Genomic DNA, 22,091 nt, shown 5'->3' on the forward strand with positions numbered 1-22,091 from the left:
TCTCTAGACAAATTAAAGCTTTTAATAATAGTAATCAGGAAAATCAAACAATAAAATTAAATACAAAAACAGTAAATGAAAATGTATTAATAATTGGATTACATTTACCTCCAAAGCAACTACTTCTTTCTATAATTTGTCAGTTACTTGAGAACACCTGCCATCTTATTCTTCCTCACCTGTTTTTTCGCCTTTGCAGGTTTTTTTAATGTTTGCATTTAAAACAACTCAATGTTTCAACAGCTTTTTATTCTTTGTCTTTATTGGTTCATCAACATGGAGTCCACCGCAGGGAGCGGACAGAAGCACAGGTCCAAACACGAGGCTCTCGTTCACGTACACACAAGAGATGAAACGGTTCACAACAAGGAGGATTCCAGTTTGCTCAAGTCTCCACATTCAAACACTCGCATGGTTTGCGTCGTTAAATACGAGCTCTACGTTGCTGCTGATCAGAGGATTCGTCATCATGATTGTTTTTCGGTGCGATTGAAGAAAAAGAAGTGAGTTAGCGTCGTACAGACGGAGGAAAACCTCCACTTTGACCGGGAGAGGTGACTTTCTTTTTTTAACAGCATAATCAGGGAGAGCGGGAACATTTACACGGGGGTTTGACTTCTCCTTTTCTAGGATCAGAGTGGTGAAAAGCGACTGAATGTGCTTTGGTTTTGTCCTGCTATCAGTCCATATACATGGGGGAGCTGGGAGAAGCAGGCATCTGATCCATGATCCTGCAGACGTAACCGGCAACGTCGACCGAGCGCTCCTCGTACATCTGGATGAACGGGTCCCTCTGGGGGAAAAAAAAAATAAAATGTGGTTAAAAAAGGATCCTAAAATAAAAAAGAAATAGCCGTTTCGCTGAACTCACCAGCAGTTCTCTGTACTTTGGCCTCTTTGATTCTTCCTTTGTAAGGCTGAAAAAAAAAGAGACATTTGTCACAGAGGACTTCAGCTTTTCTCCACAAGAGGGCAGAAGAGCACGGCTTCAGAGAAAAACTACTAGATCAGGAACACGAGGAGCAGCATCCTCTCACCACACGTTGACAAAGGAGATGAACTTGGGGGAGAACCGCCTCTCGTCAGAGTTGCTGAGCTGTGGAGGATCTCCTCGGACCACCTGGGTCAGCTGGTCGAACACGCTGTTCCACTTGGGGTAGGGGAACCGGCCCGTGGCCAGCTCGTACTGGAACGCACAAACGCCCACGTCAGGACATACAGAACTGCAGCCAAAGTCCTGATGCTGTTGGGTTTTAACGCCAACATTTTTAACGTCGTTTTCCAATTCCTCCTTTTAAACCTCAGTTTTTTCAGAAACAAGGTGATCTTTCAAATATTTTCTGTTTTTTTCCTTCACAGCTTTTCTTTTTCCTCATCAAATATAAACAGGTTTAATTCAGTTTAGGATTGAATACAATTTACAGTGTTTTCTGGTTTATCGCAGGGGTTACGTCTAAAAATATCACACTTTAGGTGAAATCCAGATGCTTTAAGGTGGTAAAACTCCTCACTACACACTTCAGACAGATATGAACACTTTAACACCTCTCTCTCTGGTTTTAACTGTCAAAATTCAGAACTTTATTGGCACAAGGCGTGAACAAAAACAAAAGCATGCAAAATTGCACTGAAAAAATCTGCAAGATCGCAAAAGGTGAATCAAGCTAAAGAGAGGGAGCAGTAGAATATCGATTTTTGTAAGAGAAACTATCTAAAACTGTTATGTTTAAAAGGAGAAACGTTGTTGAAAATATAAAAAGTAAAGCTCTCCAGAACTGTTCAATCGGCAGAAAAGCTTTTTCCAGCTTTTAAACCTTCGTAGACGTGTTTTTATTTCGACTATTAACCCATGAGAGCTTCCCAGACAGTTTTTCTATGACAAAGTGGAAACCCACCAGTGTGATTCCCAAACTCCAGACATCAGACCGCACGTCGTAGCCCTGCCTGGACGCACTGGGATCTATTCGCTCCGGCTGAAAAAAGGAGGCAGAGGATAATCAGGAAGCTCCTGCAGGGACATTACAAGTCTAGACTCATCTCTACAAAGTTCCTTTTCAGTTGAAAGAGGAGTGAGGAGCAGAGATCTGACGCTGAAGAATTTCTTTATTCAAAATTGAAAAATGCCGTCTGAAGAAGATCATGTTTGTGACGTAGAAAATACGCCGGGACGGCTGCAGGTTCTCGGCAACAGGGAGAGGAAGGGGGGGGGGGGGGGTTGCTCCGCAGCAACAGCCCCGCCCACAATTCAGAGGTGAATTTCTAACTCCTGCTGCTCTGCAGAAACTACGTCCTAAGAAACGACACAGGTTTTTAGATAAAAATGCATCATCATCATTAAAAAAGACCACTGGGATCAAAGAGGGACTTTAACTAAACCTCTGGGACAAACTTGGATTAGGAGTGTAATGCGGACAAAATGCGAGGTTTTTGACAAATGTACCAGCTTGGCGAGCTCGCTATGAGAAAACCAGCTGAGTGATGCAAACATTTGAACAGCAGGTCAAAGTGTGTGTAACTCAGCAAGCTCAGATTGTCACCGTTTGCGGCCCTACAGGATGTGGAGGTCCTTACCGCCATGTACGGCCTGCAGCCGGCGTCTCTGGTTTTGGCGATGGAGTCGACCAGCTGGCCGCTGATGCCAAAGTCGCACAGCTTGATGTTGCCCTTCCGGTCCAGCAGGATGTTTGAAGGCTTTATGTCTGCAGAGGGAGGGAGGGAGAACAGCCGGTCAGCAGCCCGTCAACAGCCGCTCAGGTGGCGCTGAATCTGTGGAGTCCTCTCACCTCTGTGTATGATTTTCAAGTTTTCTTTTAAGTGATTTAGTGCTTTCACAGTCTGAGGACGAGAAACGGAGGTTCAGGAGAATCCGGCACAGAAGCTTCTCAACAAGAGGAATGAAAGAGGAGAAAAACTTACAGCTAACGTTATTTTCCCTAATATTTCCTCTGGAATCACGTCGTCTAACGAGCAATACACAAACTTGTAAAATTTGTCTAACGAGGTAGCCATGAGTTCCATGCAAATCCAACAGTCGCCCTGAAACACAAGAGAATGGCTGAGTCGGGGGGGGCAAAACGGCGCCTGGCGGTCGGCATCCACGTCTTATTTCACCTCTCGGAACAGAGCGCCGTAAAACTGCACGATGTAGGGACAGTCGCTGCTCCTCACGACCACGTCCAGGTCCATGAGCAGCTGCTTCTGCTCCTTCTCATCCACCGTCGACCGAATCCTCTGAAAAGACCACAGCCAGTGGGGTCAGAAGGTCAAATCACAGGCTCCTCCCTCCCTCCCCGCCATCAGAGTCGTCACCTTGACCGCCATGATCTGGTTACTCGGCTTGTGCACCATCTTGTTGACGGAGCCGTAAGCCCCTCGGCCGATCTCCCCCAGGTCTTTGAGATCCTCGGCTGTGAAGTCCCAGTGCTGCTCCGCGGAGATCTTCAGCTTCCCGGACGACTCGATGCTGTGAGTCCTCAGCCGCTCTCTGACAGGAAAACCGCAAACATCTTCAGAACATTTGGCTTCCTGTGGGTTACCTCACCCCCCACATCAAATTCCCAACGAAAACCTGAAGATAAAACGAAGCTCTAACATGAACATTTCTGCTTAGATGGGATAAAAGAGAAATAAATGTCTGCTCTTTAACAGAATCCAGACGTAAAAACAAAATAAAGGTAAAAAGAGAAATATTTTTTGAACTTTTCACTGTAACGTCCTGCAGGCCAGAACCGGATCAGCGTACTCTGATCCACATCAGAATTCATCTTTTTGGGGTTTTTATGGAAAACTTTACTAAACTGCATCACGTCTGAAATAACCCACTAGATCCCGGGTCTGAAACCTGAGGCTCCGGAGCCACGTGTGGCTCTTTGATTCAAGAAAAGTAACGTTTTACTTCCAAAAAAGTAAGTAAGTAGTAAAGTAAAAAAAAAAAAGCTTCATTCCACACATTCATAAGCAGCTGATGGACAGTACATATCACTCTGCAAGGTATTCGACTACAATACCCATAATGCTCCAGCAGTCCATCAAGCTGTGCAGCTTCATAGTCGTCCCAAAACACTGACAGGTTTTTGAGTGCTATGTACCACAGAAAACGCAGCCAGAACTATTACTTCAGGCACACTGAATAAAAAATACGATAATTAGCTCTGATTTTTTCTTAGTTTGTTAATTTACGATTATCTGGCTGAGATGCACCACAAACTGTAAAATGTATATATATATATATTTGATTAATGCCGACATTACACTACCTCCTACTATGTATTCTGCAGTGAGAGAGAGACTATTAGTGTCTTTTATTCTGAAAGGAAGCCTTGTCCGCTCCTGTCTAAAGTTATGAACCTCTTCATATTTCGCCAAAGAAAGGCTATTTTCTCTTTATGATTGTTTCATTCATGCAAAAAAAAACTAAACAATAATTCATTTAAGTTGATCGTAACAATCATGTAAATACAAATCAGCGTTGCATTTTCCTAAGACTATGTGGCTCCCAGTGGAGAAATCTGCTCTTTAAGCGTTAAAAGGGTCAAAGAGCTAAATGTTTCTGATGGTGCACCTGTGCTGCAGGCACACCTGTAAGGTTAGACGTAACTTTCAGGTTCATGGCTACAGACCCCTGTGGAGAGGGGACGCCACCGCAAAACCACCAGCGAAGAAACTGTTTTCAATAAATGTATCTGTTCTGCACGCCATTCAGAGGTGACGCCTCATTTCCTGCCTTAGCTTTGTGAGGTTTCCATGGCAACACTGGGCCTGATCCCTGAATAAATACGCCGATTCTTCAGAGTGAGACGCGCTCATGGACTTGGAGAAACTGCTGAATTTGTCAGGGTTTTTAAGGCAGACTCACATGTGAGGGTTCTGGAACTGAGGCCCGGCGGTGTTCAGGGAGAACCGGGTCATGGGTTTAATGGAAGGGTTGGCAAAGTTCAGCTTCAGGGCTTTGCGTTTACCTGGGCAGGTGGAGAAATGTTCATGAAGGATAAACAAGAGGAAACTTCGTCCAACTTCAAAGACCGGAAGGTTACAAAAGTGACGAGAGAAACCGAGGAAATAAAAAAAAGATTTAGCAATTGAAGGGAAGCAAAATCAAATCATGCCGTCCAGCAGAGAGGAAGGATTAAGAGGAGCAGAAATTATGCTTTTTCTGATGTTTCACTGTCATCCGGTTGAATTCACACCACTTTTAAGCTCCTCCCTCTCTGCTGGTGAAGCCCCTCCCTCAAGGGGAGGAGTCATGGAAGTACAGACTTCCTCAACTTTTTACCTTTCAGTGCAACTAACTAACTTTGTTTGGGATTGAAGGTAAAAAGTTTTCTTAGGCCCAAACTGCATGTAGAAATCATAGCTTATCTGACTTCACCATGATTTAGATGAAATTAGAGAAACAAAGGGGATTAGCATGCTGCTGACCCCCCCCCCCTCCCCCACACCCCACATGAGCAACACAAAAAGCAAAAAGAATAAAGCTCTTCAGGCAGGAAACATGCTCCTTTCAGGCCAACTGCTTTGATTTCACATGTGACTCAGATTTTAGCTTCAGACTTTGGTTTGACGCCACAAATCCCACAAACCAACGCAGCAAAAACTGCCCAGGCTCAACAACACAACAGTCAGCTTTTCTTCAGGATGCTTTTTACATTCCTTTAGGGTAGAATTCTTTTTATAAAATGAAAATTCTAATTTTGTTTGGTTTAAAGTCTCCCTCCGATCCTCTTTTGATCCGTTTACAAAGCATTCCCAGTTCTCTTTCAATTATGATTAAGCCATTTTAAGCCAAATAAAATGTCGTTTTCTAGGACATAGTTTCTGCAGAGCGGCAGGAGTTCATTAGAAATTCCCCTCTGACTTGTGGGCGGGACTATAGGCGTGGAGTAAGCAGCCCCAGCATAGCACTTGCGGTGTAACAAGAATGGCAGCCATATCAGATCCATCCATCGGTACAGTTTGGATCCAGATTCCAGCTCAGACGAGGAAAACAAAGACGTTCACGGATCCGTTTGTCTGCATCAGAATGGAGCGGAGCAGGGAGCTTGTGGCCCGCCGACTGCAGCTTGTACTTAACCACAATCTTTTGGTCTTTTTGGTCTTTAAATGCTGATGTGAACGTTGTTTTAGTTGGATTGTGAGCTTGTCCTTTAAACATGAACCTTCCATTTTGGTTGAAACCTTGCCAACTTCTCCTGCTTTGTTTTAAAAGAAGAAGGAGACGGATCTTTGCTGATGACACGACTATATTCTATTCTACAGACATTCATGTGGTGAACACAGAGTTAAACAAAGCACAATCATGGATGGATTACAACAAATTATCTTCCAACCTAAATAAAACCAAAGTAATGTTTTTGGTAATTAAACCCCCAATACCGAGGTGTCAATTAAAATAAATAATGTCTCAACTGGAAGTGTTACAGAAAACAAATTCTTAGGGTTTTATCGATAAACTCAGTTGAAAGCTACACATCAGACACACACAAACTAAAGTTTACATTTATTTAAGATTGAAATACTCTTTGAAACTTTAGTTTATGTGTGTCTGATGTGTAGCTTCCAACTGAGTTTAACTATAGAAATTTGAGGGGAATAATTCTAAAAGTTCACTACATCCTCGAGTCATAATTCCAAATAATTCCAAATCCATGTGTGAACTTGATTGTAGTGAAATAATCAAAGCTGTTATAATTACAACCAATGACGTTTACATTGTGAAACACTGATAACTGAAATGTTTTCATTACAATCAATAACTATTGATTTTCTTTACTTGATCTGCAATGTGCAGCAATAATTACTGGTTTATTCTGATCATGTGTTCTAATACTGTTTACGAAATCATGAATGGATGTTTTTTTCTAAAGATCATCATCCATATGGACCTTTTTTTGTAACTTGAAAAGAATCTATCAGATCAGAACCAGAACTATGTAAAACTATCAAATGAATGAACTCAGTAGGGGTGGGGTTATATAAGGTCACGTCTTCCCGCTCCATTTCAAGCAATCAATCAAGCTCTACTCGACTTTAGTTATTGATCACTGTATTTAATGAATCAAATGTGACTTCAGTTTGTCCTTATTTTAGTTATCTATGCATTTCATCATTTCTTTAATGAGTTTGATACATTTGTGTGATTTCTTTTTGTATTGACTCCAGTTAATGCTTGAATAAAATGAATCAATCAAATCAAATCAAAAGGCAGAGGGTTGGGGAAGGGTCTCTTTGTCGTGATGGCACCTTTACTCAAGGTGGCGCTCTTCACAAAGATGGATTTAGGTTTTCATAAAGAGCGAGTTGAGCCTGTTCTTCATTACTAAATGTTTCAAATCCTTCCTCCAGGTAAGCAGACGTCCTGAGGAGGCAGGAGAGGTTCAAAGCAAACAGGAGAGGATCCGCCTTTCCTGGTAAATCCTCCAGGACAGAGCTGCCAATGTAAGTGGATGTGGGGGCAAAGCTTTCAGCTGCCATGCCCCCAAACTGTGGAACACAGATTGGTTCTTTTGGAATCCTAACATATCAGATTCATTTGATTTGATTTGATTTGAAGTGGTTTATGTCAAGCAATCAAAGCGAGAACAATGCTCATAACAATCCAATCAGCAGTTTTACATTCATACATAGACGTATCAAACTTAGGATATTTAGACATTAGGGGTTGTTATTGAAAAAAAATCTGTTTCAATTTGTTTTACTGCCTTTCATCCGTCCATGAGTGTCACTTTTTCCAAATTAAATGTAAAGGGCAGCAGTGGTTCAGATGGTTGAGCAGGTCGGCCAACGATCAGCGATTCATTCAAATCCATCTCTATTATTATTCTTTTTATCACGACAACAAAAATGACACAGCTGTGCGATTCTTTAGATAGTATCAAAAATGGTGTTGAGTTGGAAAACGTCCCCAGAACTTGGCTGGATTCAGGACATGAACTTAAAGCATGAAAGACGTCGATGCTTCTCTGATTCGATCATCATTGATGTCACCGCTAAGAATTGTGGGAAAAGATTTCTGAAAGAAAGGTTCAATGTTTCCTCAGCTAAAGGAGATAATAGAAGAAGAGGGATCTCCTTTTTCAGCCAGGTGAGGAAGCGTCCTTCAGAAGGCCGACGTGTTTTAGTCGCATTTTAAGAAGGTTAAACATTTTTAAAAAAACACGACCAAACCTTCACATCAACCTAAACAAACATCCAAACGGGGATGCAGTGCTTTTAAAAACATCCACCTCCAACACAAACCCACCAGAACCACGCAAAGGTTTGGACTGGGATTAGTCGAGCCCAGACCAGATCGTCAGGCAGAAAAAAGGCATGACAGCTGGGGCAGAGCTTTGGCTTACTTGGGTGGGCTCCAGACAGGTTTACCTGAAACCCTAGAGGTCAAAAACACACATGAGTCTTCTGTTATGCCACATCCGCCGATTCGTGATCCCTCCTCTGCCTCAACCCCCCCCTCCCACCCAGATGTTGAGGAAGAATCACAGAAATTGGCCTTGCTGAGCAGCTCTTACACAACAACAACCACAACAACAGGCACGGCGAGATGGGAGCACACAAGGAGGTGAAATGACCTTGGAAATCAAAGATGGGATGATGAGAAGGAGCAACACTCTGTCTTCTCACCGTGAATCAGCATCACGGCGCAGTTAGGAATCAATAGTTAGCAGCATTGAGGTCAGAAGGTGAGATAAAGTCAAAGGATGTGACAAAAAAGGAGATTAATAGATGTCAAACATTTCAGAAGGTGAGCACCAGAAACCGTCTCCAACAGATCTTTGGAAATCAAACGAGTGAGTACCTGTTTCACTTTGACACCTCCAGCAAGTGTTGGACTCTGAAAAGTTCAGATGGGACATCGTTTGAATAAAAACACACTTTCTAAACAGGACGGCAGCCTCACAGGGACATCTGACCTCAATTCTGAATGACACACACTGAATGAAAGTTAGCTACAAAACAAAGGGACTTAAATACAGCCCTGAGCTGGAGGCTGTTGATGCTCATCCAGTTGCTGCAGTAATTATCCGGCCCTTTCTGAGAGGAGGATCCAGGGATTAGTCTGCGCCTCCCGCCGCTAGCTTGCTAACCTCCAGAGCCACGGAGCGCGAGCCCCTTTCGTTCTGCGCGGGGGTTTCGCCGCTTACCCGGCTGCACGCCGCTCATCGCTGTGATGTGCTGCTGCTGCTGCTGCTGCTGCTGCTGGAGGTGCAGGTGCGGGGCGGACCCCGCGTTGTTGCCGATGGGTGTTGTTTGGTTGTTAGGACGGGGAGTCGCCATTGTTGTGAACTTGAATCCCCGCTTCGCCTCCTCCTTCCGCCCCTGCGACAAACAAAGATCCGGCCGGACTGACGGGCTCTCGGGCCGCCTTCACTGCGTCAAATGATCAGACAGCTGCCGCAGGCCGCCGTGTCATAACAAAGACAAGCGCCCCGCTAAGCTAGGCTAACCGAGCGGACGAGTCGAGCCGCAATCAGCTGACGCGCGTCAACACCCACAACTAGCAGCTGGTTACCAGGAAGTTCGCAACAATCACGCAAAATGGGATGCTCGCGGCTGAGCCTTTCAAAATAAAACACAACATGTGGCGAAGGGATTCCTAAACGGCCCCCAGCTCTGACAATAGTCACACTTTAGATGTTTTTTAAAGTGACATACAGTTTTCAAAGTCTTTAAGACGGTCCTTAACTGTTTTAAAAAGCTATGTTGTCAGAGTTTACTGTTCCTGTAACACATTTTCTGAAAATGTTCTGTTTGCAACGACCATTCTGAGTATACAAAAATATTTTTGATTTTTCAATAGAAAGACAGTGTGTTATACAATTACATAAAAAATGTTTTCTTTTTGCTGTAACATGCCCCCCCCCCTCCTTTTTTGTATTAGTTTCTATTCACTGAGGGACAACTTCAGACAAAATGATGATCTTTGATTCAAAAGTAAATTAAAAACAAAACCTACTTGTGTAACTTTAGACCAAATCAGTACTTCTGGACAGCATACTAAAATGGTATTTTATTCCCTTTTGTTTATTCTTTATGCATCAACCATTCTAATTTTCCATTCTAATAAAAAATATAATGTAAACATAAATAGTAAACCTAATCAAAATGTTGTCAAAATATTATATACAGGAGAGACAATGGTCATCAAAAGTCCACTTAATAAATCATTTTAAAGAAACAGTTTTAAACATATTTTGATATGATAAAATTAAAAATATACAATCAGAACAGAAGCTATCGCAAATATTGTTGGGTTGATTATTTTGTTATAAGACTGCATTGGGCTGTTTTATTCTTTAATTTTGTTAAGGATAATGTTTTGACATGTTTGTATATTACTCTAGCTACACTTTAATGTACTGTTTTTGAATTTTGCACTGAAATCTGGTGGTCATAAAAAATAGGTTTTATTTTGAAAGGAAAAAAGCGGAAATCGAATTTCCGCTTTTCCGCTGCGGTCCTAACAAAGATACGCTTGTTTTGCACACCGAGACATCAGTTGACGTAACAAGAAAACATAAGTTTTAAATAATCAAACGTTTACTATTTATCTGGAGACCAACTACCATCAAGAGGTTTTATATTTAAATTGTATTGCGTTGTTTTTTCCCCCCAAATACATAATCACTTTATGTTTTATGTTATTCTAGACGTTTTTGAGGTGACCACCGAGTGAACACTGAACGAGTGATCCAGCGCCACTTCGCTTGTTTATAAGTCCTGCGCGTACCGCCGGCGCGGGTGGGAGGTTTGAGTCAGTTTCGAACCGCGATGGGAGAAGTTTGTAAGGAGCAGCAGCCGTGGCTGTTAATCATTTGGAAGACCTGTAACGCCTTGATGTGCTTGTTTTTCACTCTGGCGTCGTATGTGCAGGTAATACCCGCCCAAGGATGATTGCTCGGTTTGCTTTTAAAACGTAATGAATCACTGTTTGTTTCCTGCTGCAGATCAATGACCCGGACGCAGGTTTGTGGATGGTAAGAGACATGTTTGTCTGTGTGTGTGTGTGTGTGTGTGTGTGGGTGTGTGTGTGGGTGTGTGTGTGTGTGTCTGTGTGTGTGCGTGTTTGCGTGTTTGTTTGTTTGATAGAGTTGTTGTGGTTATTACAGGCGGGTTACGGGGTTCCCGCAGCGCTCTGTGCGTTCATCGTCTGGAGAGCAGATGTGACAGGTGGGCTGACGTTTGGATCTGTTGCGGGTTCCGAATAAAAAAGAAAACCGCACATGCTTATAGTCGCACCGCGGCCGTTATTCGTCGCCTACAGTGCCCCCGTGCGGCTCACAGCAGCGATGCCGCGCGTGTTTTTCTGCCCCCCACCCCACCCGGGTTGTCTCCTCCCTGCAGAGACTTTGGCCTGGAGGCGCGTGGCGGATCTCCACGTCATGATCTCCTGCGCTGTCGTGTCCATGTTGGGATGGAGGCTGTTCACAGAGAAGGTCTCGGCGATCTTCCAGCAGGAGGAGGGCAGGTGCGTCACGTGACCCTCACCTCGTCTCTGATGGTTTCCTTTTCTGGAATTTCTCCAGAAGCTCTTCTTGCAGAAGAGCCGCTCTTCAGGTCCGTGTCCTGCTGCACGGACCTGCTTGTAATGCTTGTATAATTTCATGGATTAGACACTGATGGAGAAATGCAAGCGCTCATAATACACATCCTTAAAATGTTATTTTCTTTTTTACTTTACATTAAGTTATGTGCAACCAATATTTTTCTTTTTTCCTAGTCTGAAGATGCAAGTTGCAACCTCTAATATGTTTATATTCGTCTAAATTCGACAGTGTTTCTTACTGTATGCATGATGGGATGAATCATTTCTCTGCTCATAATCTACTAATTTAGTAGTTTATTAGCAGAGTTTCTGCTCAGTGGGTCTAGACACTAAAGCTGCGTTCACACCAAACGCCATTTCACAGCTTGACGCTCCAGCCGCGTGTGGGAGGAGCTACGGGCTGATGTTTTTAGCCGGATCGCCACATGGAAGGTGTCTGTGTTTGTTTCATTCACGGCGTATGAGAGACCCAGATGATGTTTATTGATTTTGAGGAGTCATCACGTCTCCATGCCTGGGCTCATGACGTCGTTCAGAGACTCCCCTAAAACTAAGCAGAAACAGGAAACTGATGGTATGTTTCAAACGCAGAGAATGCTCTGGCCTCATGCTGACGGGCGTTTGGCTTCTGCTGTGTCGTCACTCTGGAAGGTAACTCTCACTTCACCTTTGACCTCTGACTGAGCTGTGCTGCAGACTCCACCCACTGCTGTCATTTTTGCTCTTTTCTCCGCCCTCGTCTGCATCAGAGCTCCTGTGGGGGCGCTGCGGGTCTCCACTGCCGCCGCCATCACAGTTTTCCCCTTCGCGGCCTGGCTGTACTACCACACCAACAAAGATCTGAGATCGGACTGGCCTTCACACTGTACCACGGCCCTTTAGATGTCAAGTCCTCATGTGGACGAAGAAACAGTCCACTTCTCTGTTTTTAGATACTTTAAAAGTGAAATAAATGTTTTTAAAACAAACTTCATTGTCACTGAAGCCACATCCCAGCCTAAAAGCTGCGATCCAGAAAAATGCAGAATCTGTCTTCCTGGAAAAGGTTGTGAAGTCATTTCTGAAGTCACAAACGCTCCATTTTTCTGGCCTAAACAGCGCCCTCATGTGGACTGTTGAGCGCATTACAGAGGAGAAAGAAAGCTGAACAAACTCAAAGTTCTGAAGACTGTTGCTGCAGATCCAGACAAGCCTGAAGCTTTTCTGAGCTGAGCTGAAGGATCACCGATGCTGCTTCCTTTTCCTCTCCACTGTCGCCCTTTGCTTCCTCAGTACAGAGATTACACCAGAAACGCTTTAATCTAATATACTCCAATGATCTAGACTGAACTGGATTATAAGAATCATAAAAGTTTACATTGTGTCGAGTTTTGAGAGATCAGGTTCTAACTCGAGTTTTATAAATAAACTGATCCAGATGAGCTAAATGTTGATTTAGCAGTGCAAGACATTTGGAGAGTTAGATTTATATTATAATTTATTTGAATGCTATAAAGCATTCAACCAACCATTGTTTTCCTGTTTCTTTTATTCTAGTATCTTCCATTTTTTGCTGCTTAACTCCTACAATCTTTCAGCTAGTTTAACCATTCAACTATTCAAATGTTCAGCTTTTTCCAGCCATCATTACTGGTCCTTCAAATCCTTGGAACTTTTCAGGATATTCCAAGGTTTCCAGGATTTTTGCCTCCATTCAAACACACGGGGAATCCTTGGTGCAGAAGCTCACTGGCGTTTTTTCACAAACATATCTTTTTTGTTATTGTGCTGTTTTCAATTTATTTATGGTCAACTTTGATCATTTCTTTCTTTATTTTTGTACCAATTATAACCCTTTAAGTTTCATTTTCATTCACCAATGCAGCATCAACCCTACATTTTCTTCTGGAAATGCAGCTCCTAATTTCAGTTTATTAAAAAAAATCCACTGGAATTAGATTTCTTATATAAAACACTAAGTAGAAACCAATGACTTGGAAAAGTAATTCAGTTTGTTCATCAGTCAGTGTCAAGTTTCTCAGGAAACAAAGAACTTCCACTGCACCCAGCAGGACTTTATAATAGTGTAAAAAAATATATAAATAAAGGCAGAAATAAGACGGCGGTGATGAGCAGATAGACCCGAGGGGCGGGACTCGGGGACTCGGAGCAGCGGCTCACTTCTTCCTGTGCTTCCTCATGTGAGCTGCTATGGAGTTGGAGATCTCCACGCCTCTTTTGTTCTGTCCAAAATACTCCACGAACTCTCCGTCCGGTCCGATGAGATACATGATGATGGTGTGATCCACCTGGAGAGTAAAGCGCGAGGTTCACCTGCGAACGTGACCAACGTCTTCATGAACAACAGAGAAGCAGCGACTCACGATGTAGTCGTTGTCCTCGTCCTTCGGCCCCTGGCTGTAGTAAACTCTGTAGGCGCGGGAAACCTCCTCGATCTGAGCGGTCGATCCCGTCAGGCCGATCAGCTTCGGCGAAAATTCTGGAGAAATTCAAAACGCGAAAACCTTTAATCAGCACGCACAAGACTCCATCCCCTGACATGTTATCACCATGGAAACAGAGTTAGCATGGAGGGATTACAGCCTCCTATTTAGATTCTTCCATAGGCGTCCCACAAAGCTCTAGTTTGGGCCCCAAACTTTTCTGGGTCAAACGTTCGTTCAAATGACCGCTAAGGTAGGCGAGACACAGGCGTGTCGTACGGATTTTTCATTTTTTTCAGCCCCCCTGCAAATACTGCAGACCGCACAAGAAGCAGTGAAGTTTGTGTCGACATCCAACGAGCACTGGCGTATCACGTGCACACGCCGTGCACGAAGAATGTGCGGTCAGAAAGGAGCCTTACCAACGACTGGAGTGTTACGTCAAGTTGAGTGCGTGCAACGTCAATCCGCCTTAAAAATACTTTATGATACACTTACAACGTGCACAACAATGGTACGTTCCATTTTCAGGACTCCCCTTGAGGTACGAGCCTCAAGGGAACTTTGTGCTCCCCTTCAGATGCAGCCGCTCCTCTCTACGACCGTCCACGGACCCAAAAACCGGCAAACCCGTACGGGCCCACCCCTGTACGGCTGCATAGGGCTAAGACTTTATGTTCCAGCAGATCAAAAGGACCGGAAAAAGATGCTAAATATTCATAAACAAGATGAAGCAGATTCCAGGATTCTCTCCCACATCGACTTCTGCGTTGCGTCCTCCTGTTTTTCTCAGACACTGATGGAAAACTCCACAAATTCTATATTAATCCTGGATTATAAACCAAATTCACTATTTTAGAAAAATATAAAGTGCTAAAGTATAATAACCCCATTCATTCCATTTGTATAATTTATAAAACTCTGACAGTTTGTAAAGACATCGAACCACTTTTAGACAAACTGTCGTTAATTCTGGAAGTTGCCTTTTAAAACGGCTAAAACGTCTTTTTATCTGAATGACCTCTTTTCATCCTATTTTGTTCAACTGCATCTGAACACGGTTTTATTTGGTCCGAAACAACAGAAATCCGAGGGAGGATTTCTCCGATTAAGAAATGTATCTTTGATTTGACGGTTTAACGGGAAAACCTTCTTATCCGCTTTGGAACTTCACTCACAGAAACCGTCAGACCTTCAGCTTCCCATCAAGTTGACAAACGAGCGCCACTTTTGTGAGGTCAAACGCAGGGGGGTAAAACGCTGGAGGACTCCTGCGTGTACCTTTGACGTAAGCAGCCATGGCCTCTGGAGTGTCCCGCTCCGGGTCGATGGTGATGAGGAGGGGGGTCAGGTTTGGAAGAGACTGTATTTTATCTACAGGAAGACAAAAAGAAAGGCTTGTAAAAAAGAGACTTCCCTTCTTCAGGTGCGTTCAAATAGTGCAGGGGAAAAAATAAAATAAAAAATAAAATCACCGATTTCATCCACCACTTCGATCATCTTCTCTATCTCATCGGGGCAGATGTCGGGGCAGTGCGTGAAGCCGAAGTACAGGAGGACCCACTGGCCCAGGAAGTCCTGGCTCTTGGTGGGTTTGTTGTTGTGGTCGACCAATGAAAAGGGCCCCCCCAGCGCCGGCCTCCCGATGGATTTGTTGCGCTCCTTCTCCAGCACTGCGGCGCCACAAACGGGTTCGTTTTCACGGAGAGCAACGCAGCTTAACATCAAGCTAGGACACGAAGAGGAACAAACTCACGTTCTTCCTTCTCTTTCTTGAAGTATTTCATCACTCCCAGCAACGCACCGCCGATCGCGAACGTCACCGCCAAAGACCTCCAGGTGACGGGCTTGACAAAGAGGACAGAGGCGGGTCAGACTGAACACAAACCGTCTGCTGCCTTCGGTTTGACAGACGTCAGGGACTCACCCCGGACTTTTTAGGCTGCTCCCCGGATGAAGGGGGAGGGGGCAGCGAGGAGAGGGCCCTCCACTGCAGGGCTCTCTGGTTCACCTGTTGGAGGACGGACCGTGAAGGTAAAATTCCCTTGAATCATTGATCTGTAACTTTAGCTCACACAGAGATTTCATTTGTTCTTTTTCCTAAATGAAATTTGTTGGAGTTCTGCCGGATGCTCCGTTTCTGAACAAAGATGGATTCCTCGAGTCATATTCAGAATTTTTTCAGAACTTCAACTTTCCAGAACAGGTACTTGTATCTGATGCAGTCACTACAGGTTCAGGTGATTTTAATTGGGAAAAGGCTACTATTCATAAATACTGTTTTAATAATAGGATACATTTAAAATTATGTATCACATTTATCAAGAAAAAAATAAACTAAGAAGATTTAAAATAAGCATAGGAGAGTCTTGTGTCGGGAGCCTATTTTTCTATTATTTAATCTTTGTATATAAACAGAAATTGTGGTCTGATTTGAAATAATTTATCAGAAAAATGCATGTAATTTACCCCATTTCATGTTTTTGCTGTCTTGTCAGTGTCCGAATAACATCGTTTGTCCCAAAATGCAAACTTTTGTGACTCAACTGTTTATAATTTGGGGGAAATTCCACATTCAGGCCCAATGTACAACCTTGATGTTTATTCCATCCGTCATTTTATAAAACAAAAGAAGCAACAAGAACATTTCCTCTTTCAAACAGCGCATATATATATATATATATATATATATATATATATATATATATATATATATATATATATATATATATATATATATATATATATATATATATATATGTGTGTGTGTGTGTGTGTGTTCTATTTTTAATAAGACCATGTAAAAAAATATAATACATGTTAATGGTTTCTTTGCCGTTTGTCCTGTGTCTAGTTTTAAATAAAGCTTTTGGAAAAAGAAAAGCTAAAGCAGCCTGCCATGGAGGAGCCGCTCGTGTCACTAGATTTGGATGCTAGCCTTCACTTACCGGGCAGCAGTGGACTCCCTGCGGGCACAGCGCTGGTCTAAGCCCCGTTGCTCCACGGATAAAAATTTGCGTGAAGCTGCCGCTGAACCTGTGCGGGTTTAGCGCCCGCAGGCTTTGGTAAAACGCGCTCATCTTTGCTCAGACCTTGACAGAGATGCAGCTCCCGGAAGTGGCGCCGCTTCAGTGGAGCCGCTCCGGTAACTGATCCGGGATCAGTACCCGACGTGCGACTCTGCTGGACCGTCAGTTCGAACAGGCTGGTCCGGGGTCAGTTATAACACAGACAGACATACCACAGGAAGTGAGGTCACGAAGCTACGAAGTCCCCCTGTCCTCTTATCTAATTTGTTCTCTGCTGCCACCTACAGTTGAAATAGTTCACTACAACAACAATTCATTTTTTTCCCAACGTTTACTTTTTGCAGGGGCAAAACGTATTCCTTTCTGTAATTCTATTTGAAAAATTAAAATTTCAGTGAATCTAGATTAAGGGCCTACTGGTTAACTGACTTCAAGTATTTGTCTTTTTTTACATAGATTTGGGTTTCACCTCATAAAACCCACAAAATACAGGGTTTCAGAAAATTCCAATTTTCTGGAGCAATATCCATTCTCGTTAACTATCACCAAATCACCATTTACTTCAGTTTTTGCAAAAGTATAAAGACAGAGATTATGATCACATCAAATTAATCCAGATAAAGTATTCTCAAAATGATGTGTTTATTTTTAATACTTCAACAGTGTGGGCAGGAGCCAGGTCCTACTGGAAGATTAAATCTGCTCTCAGTGCAGAGCTCACAAACACCAGTGTCTTCTGGATAGTTCTCAACTCTAAAGTCTTCCCCATTTTGAAACAAACTGAGACAATCGAAACCAAACTGAACTAAGTTAATGACATCTGCAGGTGCTTTGATTTTAGCTGATAATTACTTGGTGCAACTTAGTTTAAAACATTCATGTCCTGCAAAATTTGGGCAGATTTCTCCACAGTATTCTGATTTTTTGAAATCCTATTTTTGTGGGTTTTATGAGCTGGAACCCCAATTTTTGTAAAGATTAAGCAAATAAATGTACTTGAAATAAATTGAACAGTGGACACTGAATCTAGATTCTATGAAAGTTTATTTTTGTGAGGGGAATTATGGAAATTAAAACACTTTTCGCTTCCACAAACGCCAGAGGGAACACAGAGGTCTGTTCCGGGACGACTCCACATTTGTTAGTTTCTGTTGGCGACTCCTCTGCCTAGTGCTGACACCAACACATCACCAGGAGCGATGTGTTTTGCCCAAGGAACCGAACCTGCAAACTTCCAGTCATAGGTCGACCGCTCTACCTCTACCCCACAGCCACTGAAGTCAGTAGTCCAGCTGTGTCCTCTGCCTGCTGGAGGCTGCTGAAGGACACCCCCTCTGCTCAGTGATGGATTGATCCACCCTGGATGTGTGAAGAAATGAATCTGCAGTTCTTTCCTTCCTGCGTTTGACATCATAACAATTTACCACCATCACCCTCATGTGGACTATTTATTCAAACATTTATTACTGTTTTTTAAGAAGAGGAAACATTTGTTAAAATGTTAAACTGAAGCTATTTTACTGTTTGAAACTGTAAGGTTTGACAGTCAAAGGTTTAAAAAAATCGCCTTTTTTTGTCCCTCTTTGTTGTTTTTATGAATTTTTCTTTTAAGTTTGTAAATAATAATCCAGTTTAAAAAAGAAGAAAGGAAACGTTTCTGTGACATTTCTCCAACAAAATGGATTACAAAATGGATTTATAGGTTTTATGTAAAATTATTCAAATAGTATAATTTGAACTAAGTTTTACAGAAAAACCTCTTTAAAAATAATAATTTATTCTATTTACTCAAATGTTTTTCTCATATAACTAACTATTGAAAGTACATTTCATGATAAAATAATGACATTTTTACTTTAAGAGTTATAATTTATTATAAAATGAATTTAAAATAAAAGTTAATTGACTTTTCAGATGTCCTTTTTATTTATATTAGAAAAGAAGTTGCTTTGTTTTACATAAAACAATGATTTTGGGAAAAATAAATTAAAGTTATTTATTATTTAGGACTAAAATGATCTAATTTGAAAGTTTGACCAAAGGTAATAAACTACCTAATGATTTACTTCGGAAAAACACAAAATTAATAAAAGAATAAATGTGAAATTTTACCTTAATTATTGTTTTTTTTTGCCATTGGTTTATGTGTGAATGAACTGATGAAACTGTGAAATGTCAAATTCCAGGAATTTCTTTTCCTGTCTCCCTGATTGAGCTTCCTGTGGGAGGAGCCAATTCAAATTAAAACCTGCAGCCAATCAGAGAGGGCTTTTCTCCCACAGCTATGATTCTTTAATAAAGAGCTCCCACTCATCCTCAGTTATTTACAACGCCAACATATTTTAATGAGTTTATTTTACAAAATAGGACAGAAAAAGTTATTGCACCTTTTAAGGCTGAACGATTTCAGTCTGAAACAAAAAGTGACCTTTAGGAAGGAGCAGCTGTTGATCAGGGAGACAACAACATGAGGTATGCACTTCTTTATCTCACATTCATTCTTTCATGTGGCTTCGTGGTCCCAAACGAAAGAGCAGACTGACAGAAAGCTTTCTCTTCAGGGGGGGCCCCACTGTTCAGTCTCAGACGTGTTCTTGGAGGTTTAAATAAATAAATATCAGACAAAGAATAAAAGTCTCTTCCTTCATTTCTTCATCTCCATCCACCCGTCTTCTCTCAGCCCCACCTGCTGCTACCTGATCCGTCCGTTCTTGCTGGGGGGGGTCAGTTCAGATTTGGGGTCAGGGCTGGTGGAGCTCCAAGCCGTGGTCCTGCAGTGTTTTGTGGATGTGCAAGCGCTGGGGCCCAACAAACAGACGTCTGAGGCGGACCAGTGGCCCCCCAGCAGTCCATCCACCCAGCGGCGGAGCGGCGCCCCCGTCAGGCCGGCGTTGGCCTCTGCCGCCTCCACATCCACCAGGCTGACCGGCAGCTGCAGCACCGGGTTTAGACCGTGGAAGCTCTGCTCCATGTAGGAGTTCTTTGCCGGGCCGCCGTGCAGACGCTGGGCGTCTTCTGCATCCAGAGAGAAGACGCAAACTTAGAAGGAAATCAACACAACTGCAGCCTCAAAAGAAGGAAGCAAGACATAGACCTCTTTAAGAACAGCTATGGATCAAAGAAACCTAAAAATAACCAATCATGGAGATATGACAACTTGTTTTGTCGAAAAATAAATCTTCATTTCCTTACATCCTTTCTTTTATTAACTCATTTTTTTTAGAAATAGACCCACTCCGATAAATAATTTGTTTGTGGTGTTTTTCACATGTTCTTGTGGCATTTTTCTCATGATGGAGGACATACATGAAGAAAATTATGTTAAAAATTGAATTTTTGAGGTTTTTTTTTATTGGTGAATCAGGAGTAGATGAAAAAATGCTATTTGGAAAATATTGTATTAGTAATGCAAAAAATTCGATGGGCGGGTCACAAGCCCCATTCTGATGCATCCTCTGCAGACAAATAGATCCATGAACGTCTTTATTGTCCTGGTCTGAGCTGGAATCTGGATCTAAACTGGACGGATGGACAGATCTGATATTGCTGCCATTTTTGTTGCACCGCTAATGTCAGGTTGGAGCTGTGAGGGGCTGTAAGCTAGCAGGAGAGTGTGTAAACAAAGGAATGATGGTAAGTGGGGGTGGGCTTACTCCATGCCAACGTCCCCACCTACAACTCAGAGGTGAATTTCTACTGAACTCCTGTCGCTCTGCAGAAACTACATCCTAGAAAACGAATCAGGTTTTGGGATTTTGGCTAAAAACATCATCATCATAACTAAAAGACCTCTGGGAAGGCTTTGAAAATAGATCAAAAGATGCTCAGAGTGGTATCTGTTCTGCTTTTGTTCCACTTTTTAACATTTTATTTAGAGCTATGGGAATGACTTTTTTCTTGTTTTTAACAGAAACTGGGAAAAGTCGATACTATGTGACATCACTGATTGGATGACGCTTGTCCATCATGTTAACGGAAAGTTGAAGCGATGCTGGAAATCCTTCATACGAATCAAAAACCTTAGTATGCAGACGATGAAGACACATTTCGAAAATCTCATACATCATCATCCAATCGGTGCCGTCCTTTAATACCTACCTTTTCCGGTTTATTACTGTGTTTCGTTTTTTAACATTTCATTTCGATTTCTGGAAATTACTTTTGTTTTTCGAAACTTTTATTTTTTTGTTGTTTTATTGTTGAGGGGGAATTTTGTATTGACCTCTAAAATGGAAGAATGTTTTTTTATAATTTGTTTTTCTTTCAATTGTTTTTATGATCTCTGAGATGTTTTTTTGATTTGACTTCAGGGCCACCGTAGTTTTCTTTTAACGGCGTATGAAGTATTCAACATATTAAGTATAATAAGTTACTTTAAGCCAACTAATATTTTTGATGAGGTTTGGGTTTTTTGCAGTGAATGAGTGAAGATAGTGGTGGATGAAGGAGCAGTCATCTTCTCCATTCTCTTTCCTGGCAGCAGAGCAGCCCCTTCAGTGACACTGTCCATCTAACTGGTCTCTTTGAACGTGGAATCCTGCCATGTTTGTGAACATCTCGCCTCAGAAAAACAGAGAACTGGAGAAGTTTTATCTGTTTATCTGGAGATGGAGCGAACAGAAGGACAGCCTGGAGGGGAAATTCTTCTGCGTGTAAAAACAGATCAGACCGCAGGTCAGACATCTTCACACGGGTCGGCAGTTGTTCCCGTTCACGACCGAGATGAGGAGGAAGAGGCTAATTCAGACGGAGGTGACCCTGAGTGTGCGTGACCCAATCAGAATGAACGCTGACCCTATAAATACACGCAGGCACGAGATGCTGACAGCTGGGATGGGGGTGGGGGGTGGGCGCTCTAATCATTTAGGTTCTTGTTTCATCCGATGAGTCAAAAGTAGAGTTTCACGGTGAAGGTGTCCCACCTCTCTGAATGGGCTGCTGCTTGTGGAACTCCAGCGGAGCGACGATGAAGCGCGTCTGACCCATCAGGCTCCAGCGCTGCAGCACCCTCAGGGTCCAGACTCCGGGCCGTAGAGGCGAGGTGAGCGGCGGCCGGTAGTGGGTGACCTCGGCGGACGCGTCTACCAGGATGTCGTA

The 22,091-nt window shown here is 42.7% G+C and overlaps 4 protein-coding genes across 11 annotated transcripts in view; 1 reads left to right on the forward strand and 3 right to left on the reverse strand.

Moving 5' to 3' along the window:
- Positions 1-228: 228 nt before the first annotated feature.
- map2k4 (mitogen-activated protein kinase kinase 4) lies at positions 229-9,509 on the reverse strand. Of its 6 annotated transcripts, XM_004071111.4 has the most exons (13): positions 9,141-9,509; positions 8,795-8,830; positions 8,337-8,369; positions 4,856-4,958; positions 3,310-3,484; positions 3,112-3,231; positions 2,917-3,036; positions 2,784-2,835; positions 2,572-2,699; positions 1,896-1,973; positions 1,038-1,186; positions 872-917; positions 229-793 (listed from the first exon to the last, which is right to left on the reverse strand). In XM_004071111.4, the coding sequence occupies exons 1-13, from the start codon at positions 9,271-9,273 to the stop codon at positions 680-682; spliced, it is 1,287 nt and encodes a 428-aa protein (XP_004071159.1). In that variant the 5' UTR covers positions 9,274-9,509; the 3' UTR covers positions 229-679. The 6 variants fall into 6 exon arrangements, with proteins under 6 accessions (XP_004071159.1, XP_011476040.1, XP_011476041.1 ...); XM_011477738.3 differs by lacking the exon at positions 8,795-8,830; XM_011477739.3 differs by lacking the exon at positions 8,337-8,369 and having other exon boundaries at positions 4,856-4,946.
- Positions 9,510-10,460: 951 nt separating this feature from the next.
- tmem220 (transmembrane protein 220) lies at positions 10,461-12,510 on the forward strand. Its single transcript, XM_004071112.4, has 7 exons — positions 10,461-10,571; positions 10,647-10,869; positions 10,944-10,973; positions 11,106-11,166; positions 11,341-11,464; positions 12,134-12,193; positions 12,292-12,510. Exons 2-7 carry the CDS (start codon positions 10,768-10,770, stop codon positions 12,422-12,424), a joined length of 510 nt encoding a protein of 169 aa, XP_004071160.1. The 5' UTR covers positions 10,461-10,571; positions 10,647-10,767; the 3' UTR covers positions 12,425-12,510.
- A 917-nt stretch (positions 12,511-13,427) lies between these two features.
- On the reverse strand, positions 13,428-17,340 carry LOC101175404 (protein SCO1 homolog, mitochondrial). Its single transcript, XM_004071113.4, has 7 exons — positions 16,914-17,340; positions 15,893-15,976; positions 15,722-15,812; positions 15,441-15,638; positions 15,247-15,339; positions 13,906-14,021; positions 13,428-13,830 (listed from the first exon to the last, which is right to left on the reverse strand). Exons 1-7 carry the CDS (start codon positions 17,043-17,045, stop codon positions 13,699-13,701), a joined length of 846 nt encoding a protein of 281 aa, XP_004071161.1. The 5' UTR covers positions 17,046-17,340; the 3' UTR covers positions 13,428-13,698.
- Positions 17,341-19,314: 1,974 nt separating this feature from the next.
- Positions 19,315-22,091, reverse strand: part of LOC100049491 (xylosyltransferase 1) — a 30,150-nt gene continuing 27,373 nt past the window's right edge. For all 3 annotated transcript variants that reach the window (XM_020705021.2, XM_023957284.1, XM_023957283.1), the window contains exons 10-11: positions 21,917-22,091; positions 19,315-20,009 (exon numbers count right to left, since the gene is read on the reverse strand). The exon at positions 21,917-22,091 is cut by the window's right edge and continues 162 nt beyond it. In XM_020705021.2, coding sequence (XP_020560680.2) covers positions 19,687-20,009; positions 21,917-22,091 — 498 coding nt within the window. In that variant the 3' untranslated portion in view covers positions 19,315-19,686. The remainder of the gene's footprint in view (positions 20,010-21,916) is intronic.

Source organism: Oryzias latipes, chromosome 8 (assembly GCF_002234675.1).
Source record: "Oryzias latipes chromosome 8, ASM223467v1".
Lineage (NCBI taxonomy): Eukaryota > Metazoa > Chordata > Actinopteri > Beloniformes > Adrianichthyidae > Oryzias > Oryzias latipes.